Source organism: Emericellopsis atlantica (genome assembly GCF_019669845.1).
Source record: "Emericellopsis atlantica unplaced genomic scaffold F5Z01scaffold_12, whole genome shotgun sequence".
Lineage (NCBI taxonomy): Eukaryota > Fungi > Ascomycota > Sordariomycetes > Hypocreales > Bionectriaceae > Emericellopsis > Emericellopsis atlantica.
In genome coordinates this window covers 278,033-299,871 of record NW_025764714.1, presented here as the reverse complement: position 1 = coordinate 299,871, position 21,839 = coordinate 278,033, and the positions used below count along the sequence as shown (strand labels likewise).

Genomic DNA, 21,839 nt, shown 5'->3' with positions numbered 1-21,839 from the left:
GCAATCCAAGTTGAGTCTGGTATCTTGCGACAAGGTGCTCTTGTGCCAGCCACGTGGGATCCTAATTTGCTACAGCCACGGCTGCTCAGGGCCACGAAGGAACATTTTCTGAAAAATCCTTCCCATCATCATCGTAGTAAATCACTCTCGTTGCTGTGGAACGACGTCTCACCGAAGCTGGGTCTGACCAGAATCGGAACTTCCGGATCCTGTCGTCACGGTGAGGCTCTTCGATGCTCGAGTCCGACTTGAGATCTCACCTATCTAATGCCTACCAGAACCAATCGTATCATTCGCAAGAATCACCTGACGGAGAATTGTAGAATTGCAACAGACAACATGTTACTTTGCGGTTCCCAGGGGATCCCGCAAGGTGGACCATCCTCCAACGTCAGTGCAGTTACGTTCCATCCCGCCCCCATCATCTCCCCCATCCCCTTTCCGAATCTGGCTCGTCCACTATGTGAACGCACCACTCCGTGGTCAACGTTGGCGCTGTCATACCAGGGCGTACATTGGCGAAGCGATTCAAGGATTCTTGACGAGTCGTCTCGACTCGTTGCGCGAGTGACTGATAGTACACGCACCAGAAGAGGCAAAATGGGTTATGGGGGGTTCGATCATGGGGCCCTCTGCTATCAAATCCGTCCATTCCGTGACGTATATGCTTGCAAGTCCACGTCTTATTATACCCAGCGCCTCGCTCTTCTCTCTACTATCTTTCTGGCCTCTCCCTCGATCTTTCAAGCATCTCATCCAGACAACAAGTGACGTTTATCCCTATTATATACCCCTTCTTCCTCTTCCCTTGCTTGCATATCACACTAGTCCTCTTCAGGACACAAGGACAAGCCTCTCTTCAAGACCACCGCCGCCACCATGAGACTTATCATCCGTGACGATGCCGAGGCGTCGAGTGCCTACGTCGCACAGTATGTCGTCGACCGTATCAAGGCGTTCAACCCGTCTCCGCAGAACCCCTTCGTGCTGGGCTTGCCCACTGGTTCAAGCCCTCTCATCGTCTACCGCATGCTCGTGGAGAAGTACAAGGCTGGTCATGTATGTTTGCCGATCCTCGCCCCTGTGCAACCACGCATGTTCTGACAACCGCATGTAGATCTCCTTTGAGAATGTCGTCACCTTCAACATGGACGAGTACGTAGGGATCCCTCGCGACCATCCCGAGTCGTACCACTCCTTCATGTGGAAGCACTTTTTCTCCCACGTCAACATCCACCCGTCCAACGTGCATATCCTCAACGGCAACGCCCCGAACCTCGAGGCGGAATGCATTGCCTACGAGGAGGCCATCAGGGCCGTCGGTGGCATCGACCTCTTCCTTGCTGGTATCGGCGAGGACGGCCACATTGCCTTCAACGAGCCCGGCTCGAGCTTGGCCAGCCGCACGAGGGTGAAGACCCTGGCCTATGACACAATTCTGGCCAACTCAAGGTTCTTCGACAACGATGTCAACAAGGTACCTCGCATGGCCTTGACCGTTGGCGTGCAGACGGTGCTCGAGGCGCGCGAGGTGGTCGTCATCATCCTCGGCCAACGCAAGTCGCTGGCGCTGCAGAGGTGTATCGAGCAAGGGGTAAACCACATGTGGACACTGTCGAGCCTACAGCTGCACCCCCATCCCATGATTGTCGTGGATGAGGATGCGACCGCAGAGCTGCAAGTCAAGACCGTCAAGGTAGAATTCCACCCCAACACCCCACCCTTCGCGCAAATGTGTTCGGTCTTGCTGACTTCTTCACGTAGTACTTCAAAAGCATCGAAAAGGTGGCGCTCGAGCAAGGTTTCGAGCAGATCCTGCCTTCCAAGGTGCGCACCGGCAACGCTGCCAGCGTCCCGAAGACCCATGTGGATGAAGTCTCGTCGCCCACAATCTTGGCACCACAGCCCACAACGTCGCGCTTGCTTCGCGCGACGCCGGCGACCGAGTACCCCGTGCGGTCTGTTTCACCAGAGCTTGTGCCCGACAGGATGGCATCGAGGATACCAGAGCCGGCGCTGAACAACCGGCTGACACCCAACCCTGATGAGCAGGTGTTGAGGCCGGCGGGCATTGCTGCTTAGGAGTCGAAGGAGTAGGAGGATACTGTCCATAGCGCACATCAGTCGTTGGAACATGCTTAAAAATAGAAATTGTCAGCATACTTTTTGTTCATGTCAGTCGTGGAAAATTGCCTACAAGACTCCAACATTCTCAGGCTCTTGCGAGCGAGAGTGGCACGCATCGCAGAACGAAGCAGTGAATAAATCTGCAGTTAGAGATTCACCAGAAACCAACTAGGCTGCCATCTTTGCCGGGGTATAATCAGTATACAACACAATGGCTCCATTCACGCCATTCTCGAAATCAACGCTGATGCGTGTATGGTACATGTGCAGTCCATATTTCTCTCTCCATACGGCACCAAGACAATAACTGAACTCGGAATCATTCGACAACAAAGTATCGCTTTGTCTTGCTCTGCACCTGCTGCGCCTTGACCTCAGGCGGTACAATGGTATGGTGAACGACGTGAGGTCGGTACACCGCGTCAACCGGTGGCATCCTACGAGACATTAGCACCTGCAGGATGATGCATGTAGCACCGAACGACTTACCAATCGTCCACGCTCAGAGGGAAGTACTCGTAGAGGGGGTCTTCTTCCTCGGGTGGACTGCTTCCTGGTGCCAGCCCGGGTACGGCTTGGATCTTGCCTGCATGCGGGCTTGGTAGCTCGGCGCTCGAGCGGTTCGGGCTTCTCTCGTCGTCAGAGAGGGACAAGTTGATAGGTGCCGAGGTACTGTTCCGTGCCGCTTTCATCGCTTGTGCTGCATTAGGGCCCTGCTTGAAAGAGCTCGCTGAGTCCCTTGACCAGCCAGGGACGGGCGGTTTCGCCACTGTGGGTGAGATAGCCATACGTTTCGCGGGATGCGAGCCCTGACTAGGCTGTGTGAAAGGCTGTGGCGTCACCCATTCGTTGCTCTGCCGTGCCTTTTGGTCAGTATTGGACTGGGAAGGCAGGTTTCCTGCATAACTCACCGGCACCGCTCCCAAGGACTGTGGCTTCTGTAGGCTTGCCTGGAAGGCATCTCTCTCAGTCTTGATCATCTGATCGGCGGAGCCCGCGGTGTTCCTCCTCTCGAGTCTCTTATCACCCGTCAGAGGAACATCCTTGCGACTGTCAAAGTTCCTCGGGCTTCGCCCACGCACAATCACGGGACCTGACCTGATCTCCGCGATGGTGATGGTCTCGCCCGCCTTTGTATTCCCCAAAAGGCTGATTTGGACCACGTAGTGCTGCTGCAGGCCTTTGCGTCGTCCATTGTTCGCCGTCGCGTGCTTGAACTGGAGACGCTTCCAAGAAACAGGCAGGGCCACTCGGTTGGCGTCCAGCTCCTGGCCAGATGCCAAGTCGAGCGAAAGACTGGGTGGTGGTCCGGCCACTTTCGACTCTTCTGGCGCTTGAGGATTGGAACTCTTCCAAGGGATCGAGATGATTTCTGTCGGTTTGCCTTCGATAGATTCAACGGCCGTGATAGTCGCTGACAAGTCCATCAACGGTATTTGCCGGCCCTTTTCGTCAATCATATGTGAAATAATTCGTGGCAATGTGATCTGCCCCGTGCATTGCCACAAGTTCCGGCGATAGCATGTCAATTCCAGAGGCCGACCCGTACTCTCAGCTCCAAACACGTCCTCGGCGACAAAGAACATGCCGTATAATTCGGCAGACATGTTCGTCTCGCCAATGTTGCCCACCTCGTCAAGTACTGTTGCTGATACTGTGGGTTCGGAGAAGCCCAAGAGCTTGTTGTCGAGCTCCTGCGGGGAAGCTTCATCGTTGACGTTGGCTGGGTTGGGGGGCGGTTCAAAGGCTCTTGCCGCCGAGTATTGGAAGGGATCTTCAAAGGTGGTTGCAAAGTTGTCAAAGTCGTATGATGGAGTGAAGGGTATGTGCGGAAGAGCGCCGCTCTCTCTGTTTTATTCATTCAGCAACGGCTGTCGAGCCAGCGCGGCTTGAGTTCTTGACTTTTCGACTTACAGTAAAGCGTCCTCAAAGATAGCATCCTCGAAATGCATGCCGTTGAGATCGGGCTGGTGGGTCATCATGTGGTGCTGATGGTGGTGCATCCCGTCAGGAGCGCCAGACGACATGGGCGGCATGGAGTTGAAGGCTGCCATGGCATCGTAGCGGTCGCGTGTGAGCGACGTTCTCCCCCTGCCCTGCTGATGCTTGAACCGCGTCGCTGGAGAATGGCTACTTGTCGCAGTCGAGAGGCTCTAGAGTGTGATGTGCAGCTGTGGAGCTGAGAGTGACAATGCTTGGGCCTGGGCAAGCCACTTCACCTCACCACACGTGCTGCCGACAAGGCCGCGCAGGGAGAGTGTCGTCGCTGGCGGAATGGCAGTTGGCACAAATGACAGAGGAAGTCAAATTATGTATACGTAGGTCGACAAGCGCAAGTGTCTCGTGCGGTGGAACGTGAACGTGGGCTGGAGGAGTGTGAGCCAGATCAATTGCGACAGATGAGTCGAAGAATGAATGGAAGGACTGGGCTGGAGTCTGGAGAAGCCTCGTGAGCTCGGTCCAGCCGTCCAGGTGGTGAGCAGGGACATGAACCCTCCACGGGCCACGGCCGATGCTGAGACTAGCCTGATGGGGGGAGTGCCATGACTGGGCACTAATAAGTACTGGTTCTGGCCTAGAATGGAGGACTGGAGTCGATTGGCCGCTCCAGCACGAGGCGGGGGATAGATTAGCGGGGGAGAGGGAAACAGCGCCACCAAACAGCCCGAAACTACAGGGGTTTCTCACAGGCCTTTTGGATAGTATCGTAGGCAAGCTGGAGGAGATTGCTCAGCGGGCGACAAGTCTCTTCAGCACACTAATTAGTCACCTAGTAGTGCTAGCGCTTCCGATGTCCATGTCCATGTCGCCAGACGAGACATGCACGTCCGGTTCGCGCTCCATCCCGTCCCGCTCCAAGTTCCAACTCCAGTCTCCAAGCCCCAAACCGAACGAGAAGGATCACCTTGGCAGCCTCTTCGAGAAAGACGCCGGTCAGCTGGCCCGTTTCAAGCCAGACGGCTTTGTCACACTGCAACGGCAGCTCGCCCTGTCGACCCCACAGTCCTCCACTACGATAGCACCTAGGCGCATTAGTCGCCCGTCTGTGCTTCTGAAGAAGTGTCTCCAGCCCACGACACTACAATCATCTCATGACCTAAGTAGGCGACCGAAAGATGCGATCGTGAGTCCATAGCAAGGTTCCTAGTGAAGCGGGCGGCCGACTGTCTGCAACCTCTGCAGACGAGGTGTTTCCTTTTGTCCGCGGTTTGCGCTGTCGATCAGGGTCGTGGTAGTGTCAGTGGGGTTGCATTTTGAGAAACACGTTATCCATATCAGGCGTTTGTCTGGGCCGTCCCCAATCAGATACCTCTAGATCCTTCGCTTTGTGTCCTTCTTCGAATCATGTGGCTCGGAAGAGATAAGCTGCGCGGCAATGCGTCTTATCTGAGTAGACCCAGTATTCCGTGATGACTTTGGTGATAAAAAGATAAAGCAGCTGCGGTTTGTTATCTGAGGCACACTAGCCGACTAATGCCTGGTACGTAGTACGTAGTGTTTGAAACAGACACATCCGAGTGTGACAATACGCCCTAATACAACGTAATTCAGCTAGTTTGGTGGCGTCTGCAGGTGCATACAAGCACACATTAATGCATGGGACGCTACTGTTCTAGATGATTACCGAGAGCATTCATGCCGTCTATGCTCCTACCGTAGTCTAACGTTAACTCTGCTCATGTTTCCTCCCGGAACGGGGTGCATATGCGCGCGTGTGACGATCGCTGCTAGACAACTTCCCAACTCGTCGATCTCCTTCATGTCATGATGCGGGTCCCAAACTTCCACACTTCGTCGACTGCGAGCTGGCTGGAGCCATCAACACTCTCTTCGGAGAATATGACAAGATCTGCGTCGGCACCAGGCTCAAGAGACCCCTTGACGCCCTCGAGCCCCAGCATGGCCGCTGGCGTCGAGGTCACCGCCTTCAGAGCCAACGGGATACTCGAGCCGGTCCAGCGCAGGAAGTTATTCACACATTCAATCAGAGTGATGGAGCTGCAAGTCTTGTCTTAGCCGGTGTTTTTCTCTCGCTTCAGGGTTCGGGCACTTACCTTCCTGCGATGGTGTCAGAGTTCTCTAGCATCAGCGTGGATCCCTTCTTTACGATGTTGCACATTTTCTCGCCGTTGGTCCACGGATACGCCCCGTCAGGCAGGCCAACGAGATGCATTGCATCTGTGACCAGAATGAAGCCATCGGGATGGGCATTGAAAGCGATTTTGATTGTGGTCGGGTGCAGGTGGATGCCGTCCGAGATGATGCCAAAAAAGGGCCTCTCCTGGCTCTCGGCAATGCCCAACACACCAAAGATTCCAGGGTTGCGGTGGTGAAGTGGCCGCATGGCATTGAACAGGTGTGTGATCATGGTAGCGCCCTTGCCCACAGCGGCCGAGGCGTCCTCATAGGTAGCTTCTGAATGGCCGATGGAGTAGATGATGCCCTTTGACCTGAGCTCGGGGATGAGGCTCATCATCTGGCCTCTCTCAGGTGCGGCCGTGACCATTTTGACAGGTATCACACCGTCCTCACCGCTGGCGTTGAGGTTCTCCGCCCCGTAGCATTCTTCCAGGTCGGCAAAGGTGTGCGCCTCCCTCATCACGTCTACATTGTGGACGCCATTCTTGGAGGGGCTGAGAAAGGGGCCCTCGCAGTGCGCACCCAGCGATTCAGCTCCGTCCTCAGCCACGCGGTTGCGTCCTGACGGCCCCAGATGCGGTAATGCCTGCCTCGAGTGTCAGAATAGTCCCATAGTACGCGTCGCGCGAAGGTGAGCATACCTTTTGGTAAAGCTCCGGGCGCTGACTCGTGATTGTGGGGAGGTACGACGTCACACCCGTCTGTACCAGCAAGCGGTTGACTTCTTTGACCTTTTTGCCATACTGGCTCATGTCATCCAGCAAGGTGGAAAAGTTGAAGCCAAAGGCACCGTTGAGCTGGCACTCAATCATGCCTGGCGCAACAATGCGACCACCCAGGTTGATTGTCTTGTCGGGTAGCACCAGCTCATCGTAGAAAGATGCTTGGCTGTGAATAACCTTTCCCGAGACAGAGCTGACCCAAAGATCCTCATCAACCAGCTTGTCGCCTCTCAAAAGACGGCAGTTGGTGAATTTAGTGAGGCCGTTCTGTGGCCGGGTTGGTGGCGAGAGAGCAATCGGCATTGTTGAGGGTGGGACTGCTGCCAGGGCAGATAGATCTTTGGGGATGATTTGATATGAGATGTTTGGGCTGGTAGGACTGCACGCCCGACTGAGGTTCTGTTGTCACTCCATAGCAAGAACAAGAGCGACACCAAGAGACGCAGCAGCAAGAACTGCGGTACTAGTAGGATTTCTTGGTCTCTACGGCGGATGATGATGGCAACAGCTTGGCCCACGTTGGCTCGCAAAGGAGCCGGCATAACCTTATTGGGCGATGGAGGGTTGAGCTGGCTGGTGCCATGGGAGCCTCCAAAACTGACATCGAGAACAATTCCACGCGCGGAGTTGACATGTTCGGCGCACCCTCACACGCGGCGATGAGGCAGGTTAGCAGCCTGACAACAGGAACCCACACGGCTGGAGGCGAGAAGCGAACACAACGTGTGTAACATGACAGAGCGGTTGCTCAGGCTTGGTCGGTACCACTCGAGCCAGATCCGCTGACTGGACATCTTCGCGAATGATCAGGAGGACTCACATGCCAGTGTGCACAGTCGGCCCCAAAATTCCCACATGTAACGTTGGAACAGGACGTCAGAACTGGAAGGGACTAATGGGACTGGCTGGTTCCACCTTTGTGCCTTCCCTCCCTGGCAATTACTCGCAGGGGTCCAGTCGGCGCCAATCAGAACTGCGAGCCGCACCTAGCCGACACCCACACCGCCTTCCATATTCGTCCGCGGCCAGCAGCGAAGCCCAGGCAAACACTGTGCAAACGAGCGGATAGATAGGCGGCACTCGCAGTGATTAGGCCTTACCCGCACGGTCTTCCCTACGGCGGGACTGGAGCCTGGCACGGACGCTCCAGTCGACTCGAGTCGAGACGACATGGACACCTGGTCGTCGAGGCGCATAGCGACATGATCCAACATTACGCTGAAGCTCTCATCGTTACCTCAATTCGCGCATCTTGCCAGGCTCCTGCTGCTGTCATTCACGCATGCGCACGACTCCAGACCCAGGATACCAGCTACTTCCGAGCTGAGCCCATCTGCTCAGGGATCTTGTAGCCCCTGCCTGGGTAGCAGCTGGCGACTACTATGCCTGTGATAACGTGACCACACCATTCACGGCGTCGCTATCGCTTCAGTTGGCCCCCAAGACCGCGCGTGCCAACATGGCTATCAATAATGATGCCAATCATGTCGATTTGGACCCACTGTGGCAGGATGCGGACTGGTACGTAGAAGAATACAGTTCATGATTCTCTAGGATGATGGCTCCGAGGGGGCTTTCACCGCTGAACCTGTTTGGCTACTGCCCAAAAAAACCTCCTAGCTCACTCTAGGGGACGATGCTTGATCTGGAACTAGAGAGTCACAACGGACCGCAGCTGACAGAGCAATGGTGCAGGGCTATAGGGCAGTCCCTCATCATGGGATGGGACGGCACTGAAGTGACCCCGCAGATCAGGAGCTTGATCGAAGATCATCATCTTGGCTCCATCATCCTGACCGCGAAGAACCTGAAATGTGAGTCTTCTCTTAGTGTCTTGTTGATCGCTGCGACCAACGCTGACTGTCGACACAGCGGCGCACCAGACCGCAAAGCTGGTCCAGGAGCTGCAGACCATTGCAAAGAATGCTGGACACCCCTATCCGCTGCTCATTGCGTTGGATCAGGAGAATGGCGGTGTCAACAGTCTGTTCGACGAGGACTATGTCTGCCAGTTCCCCAGTGCCATGGGCGTCGCGGCCACGGGACACCCTGAACTAGCCTACGAGGTGACCAAGGCGACAGCTACCGAGATATCGGCGTGTGGTGTGAACCTCATGTTAGGTCCCGTTCTAGATGTCCTCAACAATGCGCGCTACCAGCCTCTAGGCGTGAGGGCAACGGGCGATGATCCCCAAGAGGTGTCTCAATACTGCCTCTCAGCCCTTAAGGGCATCAAAGACGCAGGAATGGCGTCGTGTGGCAAACACTTCCCTTCCTACGGAAATCTGGACTTTCTGGGCTCTAACCTCGATGTGCCTATCATCACACAAACTCTAGAAGAGCTGAACCTCAGTGCGCTTATCCCCTTTCGGAATGCCATTGCTTCGGGGAAGCTAGATGCCATGTTTGTCGGTGGCTGCGGCATCTCCAACCCATCGATGAACGTGAGCCACGCATGCCTGTCAGATCAGGTCGTCGATGATCTCTTGCGCAACGAGCTTGGCTTCAAGGGCGTCGCCATCTCAGAATGCCTGGAGATGGAGGCTCTCAGCCACGAGCTTGGCGTGCAGAACGGAGTATGCATGGCTATGGAAGCCGGCTGCGACCTGATTCTCCTGTGCCGAGCATACGATGTGCAATTGGAAGCACTCAAGGGACTCAAACTTGGCGTGGAGAATGGCATCATTACCAGGAACAGACTCTTGACATCAGTCCGAAGAGTCTTGCACCTCAAGTCTATTTGCACATCCTGGTCCAAAGCGCTCCAGCCACCCGGTGTTTCGCTCCTCTCGCAACTGCACCCGTCTCATCTGGCGCTTTCCCGGCGCGCCTACGATGACTCTATTACGGTCATCAGGGACAAAGAGAAGCTTCTACCACTGTCGGCGAGTATGCATCCTTCCGAGGAGCTGCTGCTGCTTACCCCACTGGTGAAGCCGTTACCAGCTTCGTCTCTAACGAAAAGTTTACTTGAATCCAAGGTCAATGGCCAAGCAGCTCGGCCTACAAACCATGACACCTGGGTGCACAGAGACCGCGACAGGGGATCAATCATGAGCGGCGAGGGCGTTTTCCGCGAATTTGGGAAGGAGTTGGCTCGCTCAAGGAATGGAAAGCTTCTGCACACCAGCTATACAGCAAACGGTGTGAGACCAGGTAGGACAGCGAATCTATCATGCCAACCACTGTGCTAACGATTTCAGTACACGAGAATCTGATCAACAGGGCATCCTGCATCGTCATAGTCACGGCCGATGCCAACAGGAATCTGTACCAAGCTGGCTTCACAAAGCACGTCGACATGATGTGTTCCATGCTTCGCAGCCGCGGGCAGAAGAAGCAGCTAATCGTGGTGGCCGTCAGCTCGCCCTACGATTTTGCGATGGACAAGTCGATAGGCACGTATATTTGCACATTTGACTTTACTGAAACAGCCATGCATGCTCTGGTCCGGGCTTTGGTTGGGGATATCACCCCCTCCGGCAGTCTTCCGGGCACACTCCGCAAAAGCAAAAAGGTCCTCAAGGCAAGGCAGCATTGGCTTGTAGAGGAATACATCCCCGGTCGAGATGGAGCTGGCCTAGAGGCTCTGCTCAGAGCGGTACACCGCGCCAGCACGCCCGACTTGCCGTTCCTCAAGGCGACAACCGCTGGGACCTTTACCTTGCATAACTCCAATATCGCAGAGGCGCATTATGTGGTGCGAAACAGCAGCACACAGGCTTTATACGGCTTCGTGGCCACGTACTTTGTTTCGGGCACTGGCATGATTGGTGCTCTCATTGTCGATCCCACCAAACGCAACGTCTCCATCGGCCGGTCCCTGCTCCGTCGCGCCATCAAGAAGCTCAAGCAGAAGCAAGGAATCAAGAAGATCCAAATCGGCATGTCATTCCCCGGCGTTTTTCTGGGCATTCCGTGCGATGGGGGCGTCAACACCACCAAGGAATGGTTCGGCAACGGAGGATGGGATATCTCCTTCTCCCGCCGCCTCACCAACATGATCATCTCCGACCTCGGAAACTGGACCGTGCCTGAGGGCTTGCTCCAGAGTATCCAGCGCGCGAACATTAGCTTCGATCTCATCCACGGCCTGGACAATGCGGAAAGCGTCCTGAACCATGTCCGTGCGCACGCGAACCCTGAGTTGCTGGAGCTGTACCGCGCGGCGCTGACGGAGAAGACGAACTGCGGCATCGTCCGCGCAAAGGACTCGACTGGCATGCTGCTCGGTACCATCATCATATGCCGCCAGCGCAGTCCGCTTGCGCAGCACATTCCACCTCTCGTTTCACGATCGGACGACATTGGTGGTTTGCTCGCGCCCATTGCACCGCCAAGCTCCTTGTCGACGTTGGCGCTCCAGGGGTTGGCGTTGATGGGCGTGCGCCAGATAAAAAGCCACAAGGCCTCGAGTATGGTGCTTAGCTGGGTACTTTCTCACTTATTGATCCGTATCGATCATCCATCCGTACTGACTCTGTAGCAGGCTGTCGACGAAACATGTGAGCCGCTGCAGGCCATGGGGTTTGATATTTTGCAATCATTCGAAGAGATAAGCAACTCTCCAGATAATGTACGTCACCTTTCCAGTACCAAATTATTTCGGCAACTGACTATCAGCAGTTCCCTGATGCATAGCGCCCCGTGATAGGGGATGAACGCAGCAAGCGTGGTCGAATATATGCCTAGTTGGGGCAGATGGTTATCTACAGTCATCATCAAATGCATGAACAAATAACCAATCTATAATAATTTTTGATGTCTAAGCATTGTCCAACTACCCTTGGAGTTATATCCTCTCTAAATCGACTCAATCGAGACAGGCGGGTCGCCGTTCAAATCCCGCCCCTTCTCGCTAACAGAGACATCGCCCTTCAGGAGCGATGTATCCTTGATCTTTCCATCATCTCCGATGACAAGCTCGCCCAGAACATTACCATCATAATCCACGGCTGTCGTCTTGTCGCCAGCCTGGACCTCGTAAAGTGCTACCTCCACGTCTTTGCTGTACTCGTATACAGCGCCACTCTCCTTCCTGTTGCCAAGCACCAGGATGGTACCCTCGCGTACGTAGAGTGGCAACGTACCGAACGCATGCTTCTCCCTGAACCAGCCGGGGCCGGTCTTGACCTCGCCGGTAAAATACGATGTCCACCGGCCCTTGGGGAGGTAGAACTCGACCTCACCAGACTCCTCGAACACAGGCGCGGCTAAGATCTGCGAACCGACCATAAATTGACGGTCGACAAACCACGCCGTGGGGTCCTCGGGGAACTCAAGTGCCAACGTGCGTAGCGACAGAGGAATGCCGCCTTCCCGGGACTCCATGCCCTGGGCGTAGAAGTACGGCATCAGCCTCGTCTTCAAGGCCGTCCACTTGGCCAGCGTCCTTGAACAGCCCTCCTCCGTCTTGTCGTCATTGTCGACCGTCCACGGCACGCGATAGGAGCTGCTGCCATGCAGACGGCTGTGACTGCACAAAAGACCCATGGCCACCCAGCGCTTGTAGACCCATGGAGGGGGCGAGCCCTCGAAGCCGCCAATGTCGCAGCTCCAGTATGAGAAGCCGCTGAGGCCCATAGACAGGCCACCACGAATAGACTCGGCGAGGGCCTCGGGCGTGGACTCGCAGTCACCACCCCAGACGAGCGGGAAGCGTTGGGCTCCGGCGCAAGCAGCTCTGGCAAAGAGGACGGCCTCGTCATTGCCATAGCGCTTCTGCAGGGCCTCGTATACGAGCTGATTGTACTGGAAGGCGTAGTAGTTGTGCATTTTGTGAGGATCGACCGTCTTATCGTGCCATTGCACATCCAGAGTCGGGATGCGCTCACCGAAATCTGTCTTGAGCGCATCTACGCCCTGGTCGAACAGGCCATTGAGGCACTCTGTGTACCATGCCCTGGCCTCGGGGTTGGTCACGTCGACCAGACCCATGCCCGCCTGCCATAGATCCCACTGCCAGATGTCGCCGTTCTTGCGCTTGAGGAGGTAGCCCTTTTCCGCGGCGTACTTGAAAGCAGCGCCATGCTCGGCAATGTACGGGTTGATCCACACGCAGACCTTCTTGCATAGGCCTTGCTCCTTCAGGCGGGCGATCTGTCCCTTGGGGTCAGGGAAGCGCTCCGAGTCAAAGACAAAGTCGGTCCATGTGAAGGCCTTCATCCAGAAGCAGTCGAAATGAAATACGTCAACTGGAGAGTTGCGTTTCTTCATTCCTTCGAGGAAGGACGTCACGGTGGACTCGTCGTAGTTTGTGGTGAAGCTCGTGGTGAGCCAGAGACCATGACTCCATCCCGGCACCTTTCCAGGCTTGCCGGTCAGGATAGAGTACTTTTTCAGGACCTCCTTGGGGGTAGGGCCGTAGATCACATACCACTTGAGCCGTTGCCCCTCAACTGAATGCTGAACCCTGGAGGTGCGTTCGCTGCCGATGGCGAGATCCACGCGCCCAGGATTGTCGATGAAGACACCGTAGCCACGGTTGCTCATCCAGAATGAGACATTCTTATAAGCCTGATCACTCGAGGTACCACCGTCCGCGTTCCAGAGGGAGACGGATTGGCCGACCTTGTTCCATGCTGTAAAGCGCTCGCCCAGACCGTGAACCGACTCACCCACGGAGAGACCCGTCTGGAAGAACATGTAGTGTTTGAAGTCTCGCATGTCGCCCGTCTGCATAGGTGTCGAGGGCCCCGGCGAGTAGGCAAAGCCGACGCTACGGCCTCCCAGTGTTGTGAGGGTCTTGGCGCCGTCCGTGCTGTGGAACTTGAGGCCGAACCGGTGAGGCTCAGACTCGAGGGTGACCGCGAGGGAACCAGAAGCCAAGGTTGTGGCATTCTTGTCGTTCTTTGAGATTTTGCCCTCTACTGAAGGCTTCCCATCGGGGTAGAGGTCAAAATGAGGGCCATGGTTCTGGGCGCCACGCCAATGGGCAGCCTCGAGCGAAATCACGCCGTCAAATTCGGCTCTGACGTCCTATTTGATGTGAGTTGATTTGATTTGCCCGCGATTCATGTGCTTACCAAAGTGACGGTTGGCATGTTTAGAGTGTTGCCGCGAGAACGAATCTGGCCGACGGGACAGAGGAGACTCAGGCCCCGCTCGCCATCAAGAGGCGTGATGTTGTAGATTTCCTCCGCATACTCTGTCCGAACGCCCTCGGCCGGCAGCCACATGCCATCGCGAAGCTTGACCATGTTGAGATCTCGTGGGCGGCCTAGACGTCTAGCTCGTTGTTTGTGTCCGGTTGCGAGGTCCAGGTTGGATGTTGAGCAGAGAAGAAAAGTTGTCCTGGCCCCAGCTTAGAACTCTGACGTTTCGTAGCCGCGACTAACTTGATCCTTCGCTCGACGGTGAATTAGCCTGAGCTCAAGCGATGCGCGACCCATCCGTATGGTGGACCCTGAATACAACATATCAGAACACGTCAAGTTTTCTGCCCCTCATCGTCAACCCCACGTCCATCTCTCAGAGGATGGACCAGCTGGAAGCAGGCCATGATCATACCATGGGTCATCGGACGCTCAGGTTGGGGCCGATCCGCTGCTGCCGTCACACGCCCAGAAGATGAACAGCCTGAACTACCATCGCCAACGATTTCTCCGTCTTGCTTTATCCGAGCCCCATCTTGTGGGACGAAGGCTCGAAGCAGCGAGCATGGCGCGACTTGGAGATATGATGCAGATGCGGGAAAATATAAGCACGAGATGCGGGATTCCCAGCTCGCCATAGGCATCTCCCCAGTCCTTGCTCCACCCCCGTATTTACCCCCCTGTTTCCCGCATCTTCCCCTCAAAAGTCAAAGGCATTCGGTGTGTGTTGACCCGATGGTGCCCCCACTGCGAAACTGTCGATTCAAATGCTCGAGGAACGCATACTCTCCTACACCTCATGGTTCTCTTTTGCCTATCCGTGGCGAGTCTCAACAGCTAATCATCGATTGCTCTGGTCTGTGTGTACCAGAATGGGGTCCCATTGGTCCTCAATGATAGTAATGCCGTGATGCTCGCGAATCACTGAGCAATGGCTCACTTGATGTTGTTCCCCCGGGCGAAACACTTGCTTGCCCAGTAATAAACTAGTTCCCCAGATTGTCGGCGTGCCGGGATCTCCAATCAATCCAGCATAGGCTGCATAGCTTTTGCCTGATACCACCCTGGTCCGTGGTCAGGTTGACGGCGCATCGCTCCGTGATTGCGATCTGCAAGTTTATTCGGCCTGCTGAATTCAAGCTTGCCAACGGAGTATGTAGTTCCATTGAGCCAGACCGCCGCGCCGGGTATTCTTGTCGGTCTTGGGACCTAGCCCTCTATATGGAGAGGGCGCCCGCCAGATGTAGCCTGGCCCTTTGCCATTCCCGTGAAGCAAGATAGCTGCGAACTCTTCCATCTCAGCACGCGCCCAAGATATCGCCATGCTGAGAGTCTTGACACTTGGGGTCGTGGCCGCTCTAGCGGTGGCCACCCAAGCTGCCGACTGCACACCCGTGTACAAAAACCCCAACGCCACCGTGGACGACAGGGTCTCGGACTTGCTCAAGCGGATGAGTGTCGAGGAAAAGACTGCTCAGCTGATTCAGGGCGACATCCGCGACTATCTCGACGTTGACAATGACGGTGACTTTAACCAGACGGGCCTGGAGTGGGTCATGTCGACTCGCGCCCACGCAATCTGGACTGGCCTGTACATCATGCCCGAGGAGCTGAAGAATGGTGCCAAGATTGCCCAGGACTATGCCGTCAACGAGACGGAACATGGTGAGTATACCGTCTCCCGTGGTGTTGAAGCGATCTAAACCAGGGCAGGAATCCCGACTTATATCCAGGGCGAGGGTCTCCACGGTTTCCTCGCCGTCAACGCCACCATCTTCAACTCCCCGATCGGCATTGGCTGCTCGTTCAATCCAGAGCTTGTCGAAAAGATGGCAAGGGTCATTGCTACCGAGGCCAAGTCGCTTGGCGTGAACCAACTCTTCGCGCCTGTCGTAGACTTGGCCCGCGAGCAGCGATTCGGCCGTGTCGAAGAGACCTTTGGCGAAGATGCCTTCCTGTAAGTCATCTCAGTTTCCACGTGGCGTCTGGATGAGACTAACCATGCAATGTAGTGCTGGAGAGCTCGGCCACGCGTACACAAAGGGTCTCCAGGATGAAGGCGTCTGCGCTCAGGTCAAGCATTTTGTAAGCTTTCCACCCACAGATACCCAGCTGCGCTTCTGACCCTGAAAAAAGGCTGCTTTCGGTACGCCTGAACAGGGCATCAACACCGCCCCCGTGCGTGGCGGCGAGAGAGAGCTGCGCAGTCTCTACTTGCCGCCTCTTAAGCGCGCCATCATAGACGGCGGCACCTGGTCCATCATGTCATCGTACAACTCGTACGATAGTGTCCCTACCGTTGCGGACCATCACCTGTTGACAGAGATCCTGCGCGACGAGTGGGGTTACGAATACTACGTGATCTCGGATGCTGGCGGCACCGCTCGCTTGATCGACCCTTTCCAGATCTGCGCCGAGGCCGACGATGAGTGCGTCGCTATGCAGGCGCTGCCCGCCGGTAACGACGTAGAGATGGGTGGCGGCCGGTACAGCTTCGAGACGATCCCTGACCTCATTGATTCTGGCGAGCTCGATATGGAGATCCTCGACCTTGCCGTCTCGCGCGTACTGCGGTCCAAGTTCGCGCAGGGGTTGTTCGAGCACCCATGGACGGGTGTTTCCGACGATGACATCTATGACTATCTCAACACGGACGAACACAAGGAGCTCGCCCAGCAACTGGATGCAGAAAGCATCGTCGTCCTCGAGAACCACGACAACGTTTTGCCACTGAAGAAGGACGCCAATGTGGCGGTGATCGGGCCCATGGCTCATGGCTATGTCAATGTGAGTGAAGTGAGAAAGAATCCCATGAGCGCGGCCGTAGCTGACATGCAATCCATAGTACGGCGACTATGTCATCTACAAATCGCAGTATAGGGGTGTCACGCCTTTCGACGGCATCGAGGCAGCCAGTGAGGGTACTGTCACCTTCACGCAAGGCTGTGAGCGTTGGTCCAACGATGACTCTGGTTTCGACGAAGCCATCGCCGCTGCTGAGGATGCCGATGTCGCCGTGGTCGTTGTTGGTACGTGGTCTCGAGACCAGAACGAGCTCTGGGCTGGTCTGAACGCCACGACGGGCGAATCCGTCGACGTGCACAGCCTGAACCTTGTCGGTGCCATGCCGCGTCTCGTCAAGGCCATCATCGACACTGGGAAACCCACAATTGTTGTCTACAGCTCTGGCAAGCCCATCACCGAGCCTTGGATCTCAGATGAGGCCGCGGCCCTGGTGCAACAGTTTTACCAGTCCGAGATGGGCGGCCACGCGTTGGCGAGCATCCTATACGGCGACGTCAATCCGTCGGGCAAGCTCTCCATCAGCTTCGCACACGACGTTGGCGCTCTGCCCATCTACTATGACCATCTCAACTCGGCACGGACCTACCCAAACCCGGGTAAGGTCTATGAGAACGGCACCATTGAATGGGGTAGGAGTTATGTCCTCCTCGACCCAACCGCACTCTACACATTCGGATACGGCCAGTCGTACAGCACCTTTGAGTTTGACAATATCAAGGCATCGTCTGAGACCGCGTCTGCTGACGATACGATCACGGTGTCGGTCGAAGTGAGCAACACGTCCAAGCGTGACGGTGCCGAGGTCGTCCAGCTCTACGTCAGAGATGTCCTGGCTAGCATCGATGTGCCTCGCTACAGCCTCAAGGGCTTCAAGAAGGTTAACATCAAGGCGGGCGAGACGGAGACTGTCGAGATTGATCTCAAGGTCCACGACTGGGGATTGTGGAACCGCAAGATGGAGTACGTTGTCGAAAAGGGCGACTTTGAAATTCTCGTGGGTAATTCCAGCGAGAATTTCTACGGAAACGTCACAGTTACCGTAGCTTGAACGTCGCGAACGACGATGAAAGAAAGATTCGATGTTTAATTAACAAAGTGTCTCACCTGTGAAGCTTTACGTGAAGTGATTAGTAATCGTTCTCAACCTGGCTCGGTACCGGAACATGTCAGCACCGAATGGGCTGCCATGATTGGTTGCAGCTCTCCCAGTGCTGTCATGGTAGATGCGTAAGGCGGGCAGCCTCGTTCTGCCGCTTTTGCTCTGCTCGCGTCCCGAGGCGCCCTCTTGCAACTCTAGCATGCATGACCGATCTCTCTGCTGTAGCACAATTCTGCGGCGCCCTGACAAGCCCATGCTTTCCTCTTCATCCAAGACATATGCGTAGGCTCGCTGTCCCTTTTTTTGAGTTGATTTCCCGTGTGGCCCTCTCCTAGGCTTCCTCAACGAACCGCCTCGCGGGCGCCAGAATTGCACGACACGATCCCCGTCGGCGACCGAGTCGCCTTCGCGCCCGCCATGGCGTCGCAACAGGTTCTCTTCGCGGAGACGATTGCCGGAATGAAGAAGGCTTTCAAAAGAAGGGCTTACGGTATGTTTAAATGCCATTCAGCTGTCTGTACGGGGTAGGGCGCTGACCATGTTTGTTCTCCCAGACTCTGATTCGGACTCTGAGATCGAGGGCTACGGCAATCGCGGCCACAAGCTACAGAGGCGAGCGAGGTTTTCCAACAAAGGACGACTAGTCCCAGCAGAAGGACCCGATGGTTACAATGAGGCAAGTCACGGCTGTCAATGCGTCCAACCGCCCAGTGCGCTAACGGAAACCGCAGTCCATCGAATACGCAGGTGTCCGGCGTTCCATCATACATCGAAATCCCCCCCTCGTCGACCAAGATGGCTACGAAGTCGACAGCGCAGACGACGACGATCGAATTGAAGAAGCGATGGCTTCCGCTGCCGAGCTCGACCCGTATTCGGATGTGCGAATCGAGAGTCAGTGACATGAGCCCTGCCGACGAAGACATACTGGCTAACCTACCAAGACATTCTGGCGCCTCTAACCTCAGCGTCCGACCTTGCCGTTCATCCAACACTTTCGAAACCCTTTGTCGCGCAAACCTTGACCCACCTAGTCGAGCAAAGCAGCACTCTGATGCGCAGAGAAAACAAATCGCTGTGGGAGGTACGCCACTTGTGGACAGCATTGCTAGGCGATCGCATATGGGCTCCTTGCGAGGTGATGATAGGGCCGGACGATGTCGAATTATACAATAAGGACCACGTGGTGCAGCAATTACTCGGCTTGTCCAAGGCTCGACCCAACGGTACAGGCCATGGTACAGACAGCGATAAAGGCAAAGGGAAGGAGCCTGCGCCTGGAGATGGACCTGCGGCCCACGATCCCGCAGCAGCCCACGCAGACACGTCAATGACTGACGCGGATGACAACTCCGAGGTCAGACTCGCCGTGAACGACAAACCGCGAGGCGAAATCGACGGCGATCCTGCCCAGTCGACGAATCAGCATCTTTCCAACGGCAGTGCAGAAGCGCCTCGACATGCCCACGAAGAAAGAAATCAAGCGAACCCCGATGCAGAGCCCAGTGAGGAGCAAGATGCGCCGGATATGTCGTCCTACATACATCCCATCTTCGCCTGCCCGGAAGGGGTACAATCAGACCGCGATCTGGGCGTGCCTCAAGATGAAGCGGACAACCTTCGACGGCTCCTAGCGATGTTTGTGCAGAAACAGGAGGAGGTGTGTCGCGGTTCACAAAGACTACATGATGGCCTCACCCGAGCGCATCGCCTCCGCAAAGACGTCCTCCACTGGTCCAAGGCAGAGGCTCACTGCGGGTCGAACAGGGACATGTCAGATGGCGAGGACTGGTACGACAAGGAGGAATGGGGCTTGACGGAGGATCTGAAGAAGGGACAGGATGACGAGGAAGAGGACACAACAACAACAGCGAAGAAGACAAGGGCGCGCAGGCAATAGGACGAATTGCCGAAGCGCCCTTGGTTGAGGATACCCCTGACGACTATAATGACCAAGGCGCGGGGCCGTGTATACAGGTGACAAGGGTCGATTCGAACATATTGCGGTTATTACATGTTGCCAGCGCTCGGAGTTATGGCGTTCACTTGGGAGGAAGATTTGGTTCAGGCGCAGTCCCCTCGAAGAACATTCGATGACAGGGCAGATAGGATAGCGCATGAAAACTACTCTTGTATTACATGTAGACGAATAATGGATGCCCCATGAATCGCCTCACGGGCTGCCTGGGACCTTGCTCGTCGATAATTCTATTTTCTGGGTGCGAAATAAATGTGCGTGGCGGTAAAAGCACAGCGCGGTATTAACCGGCTGTCCTCCATCTTTAATGAAGCACAACTGCACAAGTACCTCATCTTCCCGGCTGATCAACAAATGACTTCACATGCCACACCCGCCGCCCCGCATCTGCCACCGTGCTCAGGGCTGCACTCAATCTTGACACTTCAAGGCACAGTCTCGTCCTACCACGCAACACCCGACTTTATTACCATTGATCCATATCCTTGAAGGACATCTTGCATCATGGCAGCCACACTTCAAGATCTCGCCCGCTATGTTGACCCAACCAAGCCGAGCTTTCTTCGTACGTGCTGGCACGCTTGCTGAGCTCGTAACAGCTGGAGCTAACCTCGCCAGTCTCGGCTGCGTCAATTGCCTTCAACCCAACTTTCTGGAAGTAAGTGACCCATCCAGGCCCGTACGGTGAGCCGAGCTAACGTCCAGCAGCATTGTCGCCCGTCAAGGTGCGCCTCTTGGCACCGCTTCGACGCGACCACGGCTAATGCATTGACTTGATAGAGTACAACAACAAGCTTCTCACGAACCTGTTCGGCGGACGCTCCCGCACAGCCTGCTACGCTCTCGCCGCGACCATCTTCTCGCTCGGCCTCTTCCGCGACTTCCTCTACAAGACCGCCATTAGCGAGCAGCCCACGCACCCACTGCTACTGAGCGTCTACTCCCAAGCCGCGGCCTACACCCTCATCGCCCTCGGAAACACGTTTGTCATCTCGTCGACATGGCGCCTCGGCATCACCGGCACCTTTTTGGGCGATTACTTTGGCATCCTCATGGACGAGATGGTCACCGGGTTCCCTTTCAACGTCGTCGGTGCGCCCATGTACTGGGGCTCCACGATGAGCTTCCTGGGCACCGCGCTTCTCTTTGCCAAGCCAGCCGGCCTCGCGCTGACATGCTGGGTGTTCCTCGTGTACGTCGTGGCCCTGCGCTTCGAGGACCCGTTCACGTCCGAAATCTACGCCAAGCGCGAGCGCGAGAGGGCGGCCACCAAGTCGGGCAAGAAGCAGAAATAAAGGGCGTCGGCTCGCGTAGGGCGACCTCGGTGCTGGGCTCCAAGCCGGCGACAACGTGAATTTTCAACAGTGCATTCGAAGCCACCTGCAAGCGACATTCAGCAAGGAGTTCTTTGATATGAGAAAGGCTAAAGCCCGTTCAACAGGCTGTGAGGATTGTGAATGTTTCAGAATAAAAGGGGTAGTGGTAGCGAGATAGATGCGAGCTGTGTACAATAGGACATCTCGCCGGTAGGTAGATAAAGGTTGGATCATCGTGAATCCCATGATCTTTCCCATCTCCGTCGGCTCAGCACTACGTCATAAGTCCCTCCTTCGGCAGCTGATAGCAGCGTCAACATTGTGGAAGCTCAACATTGGGACATGTGCAGCACTGCCATGCTCTGAGACTCATTCTTGCCAGCTTACTCCAAATATGAGCAGCAAGTATTTTTTCTAATCATGGACGTCGCCAGCATCTGAACCACACAAAGTCAGTGAGCAGCGTCGTCCACAGCTCAGCCAAGATCCACCGTGACTGGCCCCGCGTCTTCCCCCCCACTACCGGCCACTAAAGGAGACACACTCATGAGCTTGTGA

The 21,839-nt window shown here is 55.7% G+C and overlaps 8 protein-coding genes across 8 annotated transcripts; 5 read left to right on the top strand and 3 right to left on the bottom strand.

The window, feature by feature from the left end:
• Nucleotides 1–766: 766 nt before the first annotated feature.
• Nucleotides 767–2,347, top strand: F5Z01DRAFT_86446 (uncharacterized protein). Its single transcript, XM_046267185.1, has 3 exons — nucleotides 767–1,059; nucleotides 1,118–1,696; nucleotides 1,765–2,347. Exons 1-3 carry the CDS (start codon nucleotides 880–882, stop codon nucleotides 2,080–2,082), a joined length of 1,077 nt encoding a protein of 358 aa, XP_046118591.1. The 5' UTR covers nucleotides 767–879; the 3' UTR covers nucleotides 2,083–2,347.
• Nucleotides 2,264–4,305, bottom strand: F5Z01DRAFT_86402 (acid phosphatase). Its single transcript, XM_046267183.1, has 4 exons — nucleotides 4,042–4,305; nucleotides 3,039–3,975; nucleotides 2,617–2,990; nucleotides 2,264–2,564 (listed from the first exon to the last, which is right to left on the bottom strand). Exons 1-4 carry the CDS (start codon nucleotides 4,179–4,181, stop codon nucleotides 2,447–2,449), a joined length of 1,569 nt encoding a protein of 522 aa, XP_046118590.1. The 5' UTR covers nucleotides 4,182–4,305; the 3' UTR covers nucleotides 2,264–2,446.
• A 1,580-nt stretch (nucleotides 4,306–5,885) lies between these two features.
• F5Z01DRAFT_621378 (N-acetylglucosamine-6-phosphate deacetylase) lies at nucleotides 5,886–7,292 on the bottom strand (the record flags this gene model as incomplete). The annotated part of the gene is made up of 3 exons (XM_046261202.1): nucleotides 5,886–6,126; nucleotides 6,183–6,853; nucleotides 6,909–7,292. 3 exons carry the CDS (start codon nucleotides 7,290–7,292, stop codon nucleotides 5,886–5,888), a joined length of 1,296 nt encoding a protein of 431 aa, XP_046118589.1.
• Nucleotides 7,293–8,414: 1,122 nt separating this feature from the next.
• Nucleotides 8,415–11,711, top strand: F5Z01DRAFT_86259 (glycoside hydrolase family 3 protein). The gene is made up of 5 exons (XM_046267181.1): nucleotides 8,415–8,803; nucleotides 8,862–10,145; nucleotides 10,193–11,421; nucleotides 11,479–11,565; nucleotides 11,616–11,711. The coding sequence occupies exons 1-5, from the start codon at nucleotides 8,626–8,628 to the stop codon at nucleotides 11,628–11,630; spliced, it is 2,793 nt and encodes a 930-aa protein (XP_046118588.1). The 5' UTR covers nucleotides 8,415–8,625; the 3' UTR covers nucleotides 11,631–11,711.
• Nucleotides 11,634–14,338, bottom strand: F5Z01DRAFT_86291 (family 31 glycoside hydrolase). The gene is made up of 2 exons (XM_046267182.1): nucleotides 14,015–14,338; nucleotides 11,634–13,967 (listed from the first exon to the last, which is right to left on the bottom strand). Exons 1-2 carry the CDS (start codon nucleotides 14,186–14,188, stop codon nucleotides 11,793–11,795), a joined length of 2,349 nt encoding a protein of 782 aa, XP_046118587.1. The 5' UTR covers nucleotides 14,189–14,338; the 3' UTR covers nucleotides 11,634–11,792.
• A 1,067-nt stretch (nucleotides 14,339–15,405) lies between these two features.
• On the top strand, nucleotides 15,406–17,969 carry F5Z01DRAFT_743091 (family 3 glycoside hydrolase; the record flags this gene model as incomplete). The annotated part of the gene is made up of 5 exons (XM_046266885.1): nucleotides 15,406–15,748; nucleotides 15,797–16,040; nucleotides 16,096–16,168; nucleotides 16,220–16,870; nucleotides 16,929–17,969. The coding sequence occupies 5 exons, from the start codon at nucleotides 15,406–15,408 to the stop codon at nucleotides 17,934–17,936; spliced, it is 2,319 nt and encodes a 772-aa protein (XP_046118586.1). The 3' UTR covers nucleotides 17,937–17,969.
• A 192-nt stretch (nucleotides 17,970–18,161) lies between these two features.
• On the top strand, nucleotides 18,162–20,179 carry F5Z01DRAFT_654470 (RXT2-like protein). Its single transcript, XM_046263428.1, has 4 exons — nucleotides 18,162–18,477; nucleotides 18,542–18,663; nucleotides 18,719–18,881; nucleotides 18,932–20,179. The coding sequence occupies exons 1-4, from the start codon at nucleotides 18,405–18,407 to the stop codon at nucleotides 19,885–19,887; spliced, it is 1,314 nt and encodes a 437-aa protein (XP_046118585.1). The 5' UTR covers nucleotides 18,162–18,404; the 3' UTR covers nucleotides 19,888–20,179.
• Nucleotides 20,180–20,469: 290 nt separating this feature from the next.
• On the top strand, nucleotides 20,470–21,260 carry F5Z01DRAFT_636143 (phospholipid methyltransferase-domain-containing protein; the record flags this gene model as incomplete). The annotated part of the gene is made up of 4 exons (XM_046262194.1): nucleotides 20,470–20,530; nucleotides 20,584–20,623; nucleotides 20,674–20,690; nucleotides 20,746–21,260. The coding sequence occupies 4 exons, from the start codon at nucleotides 20,470–20,472 to the stop codon at nucleotides 21,258–21,260; spliced, it is 633 nt and encodes a 210-aa protein (XP_046118584.1).
• Between the last annotated feature and the right edge of the window lie 579 nt (nucleotides 21,261–21,839).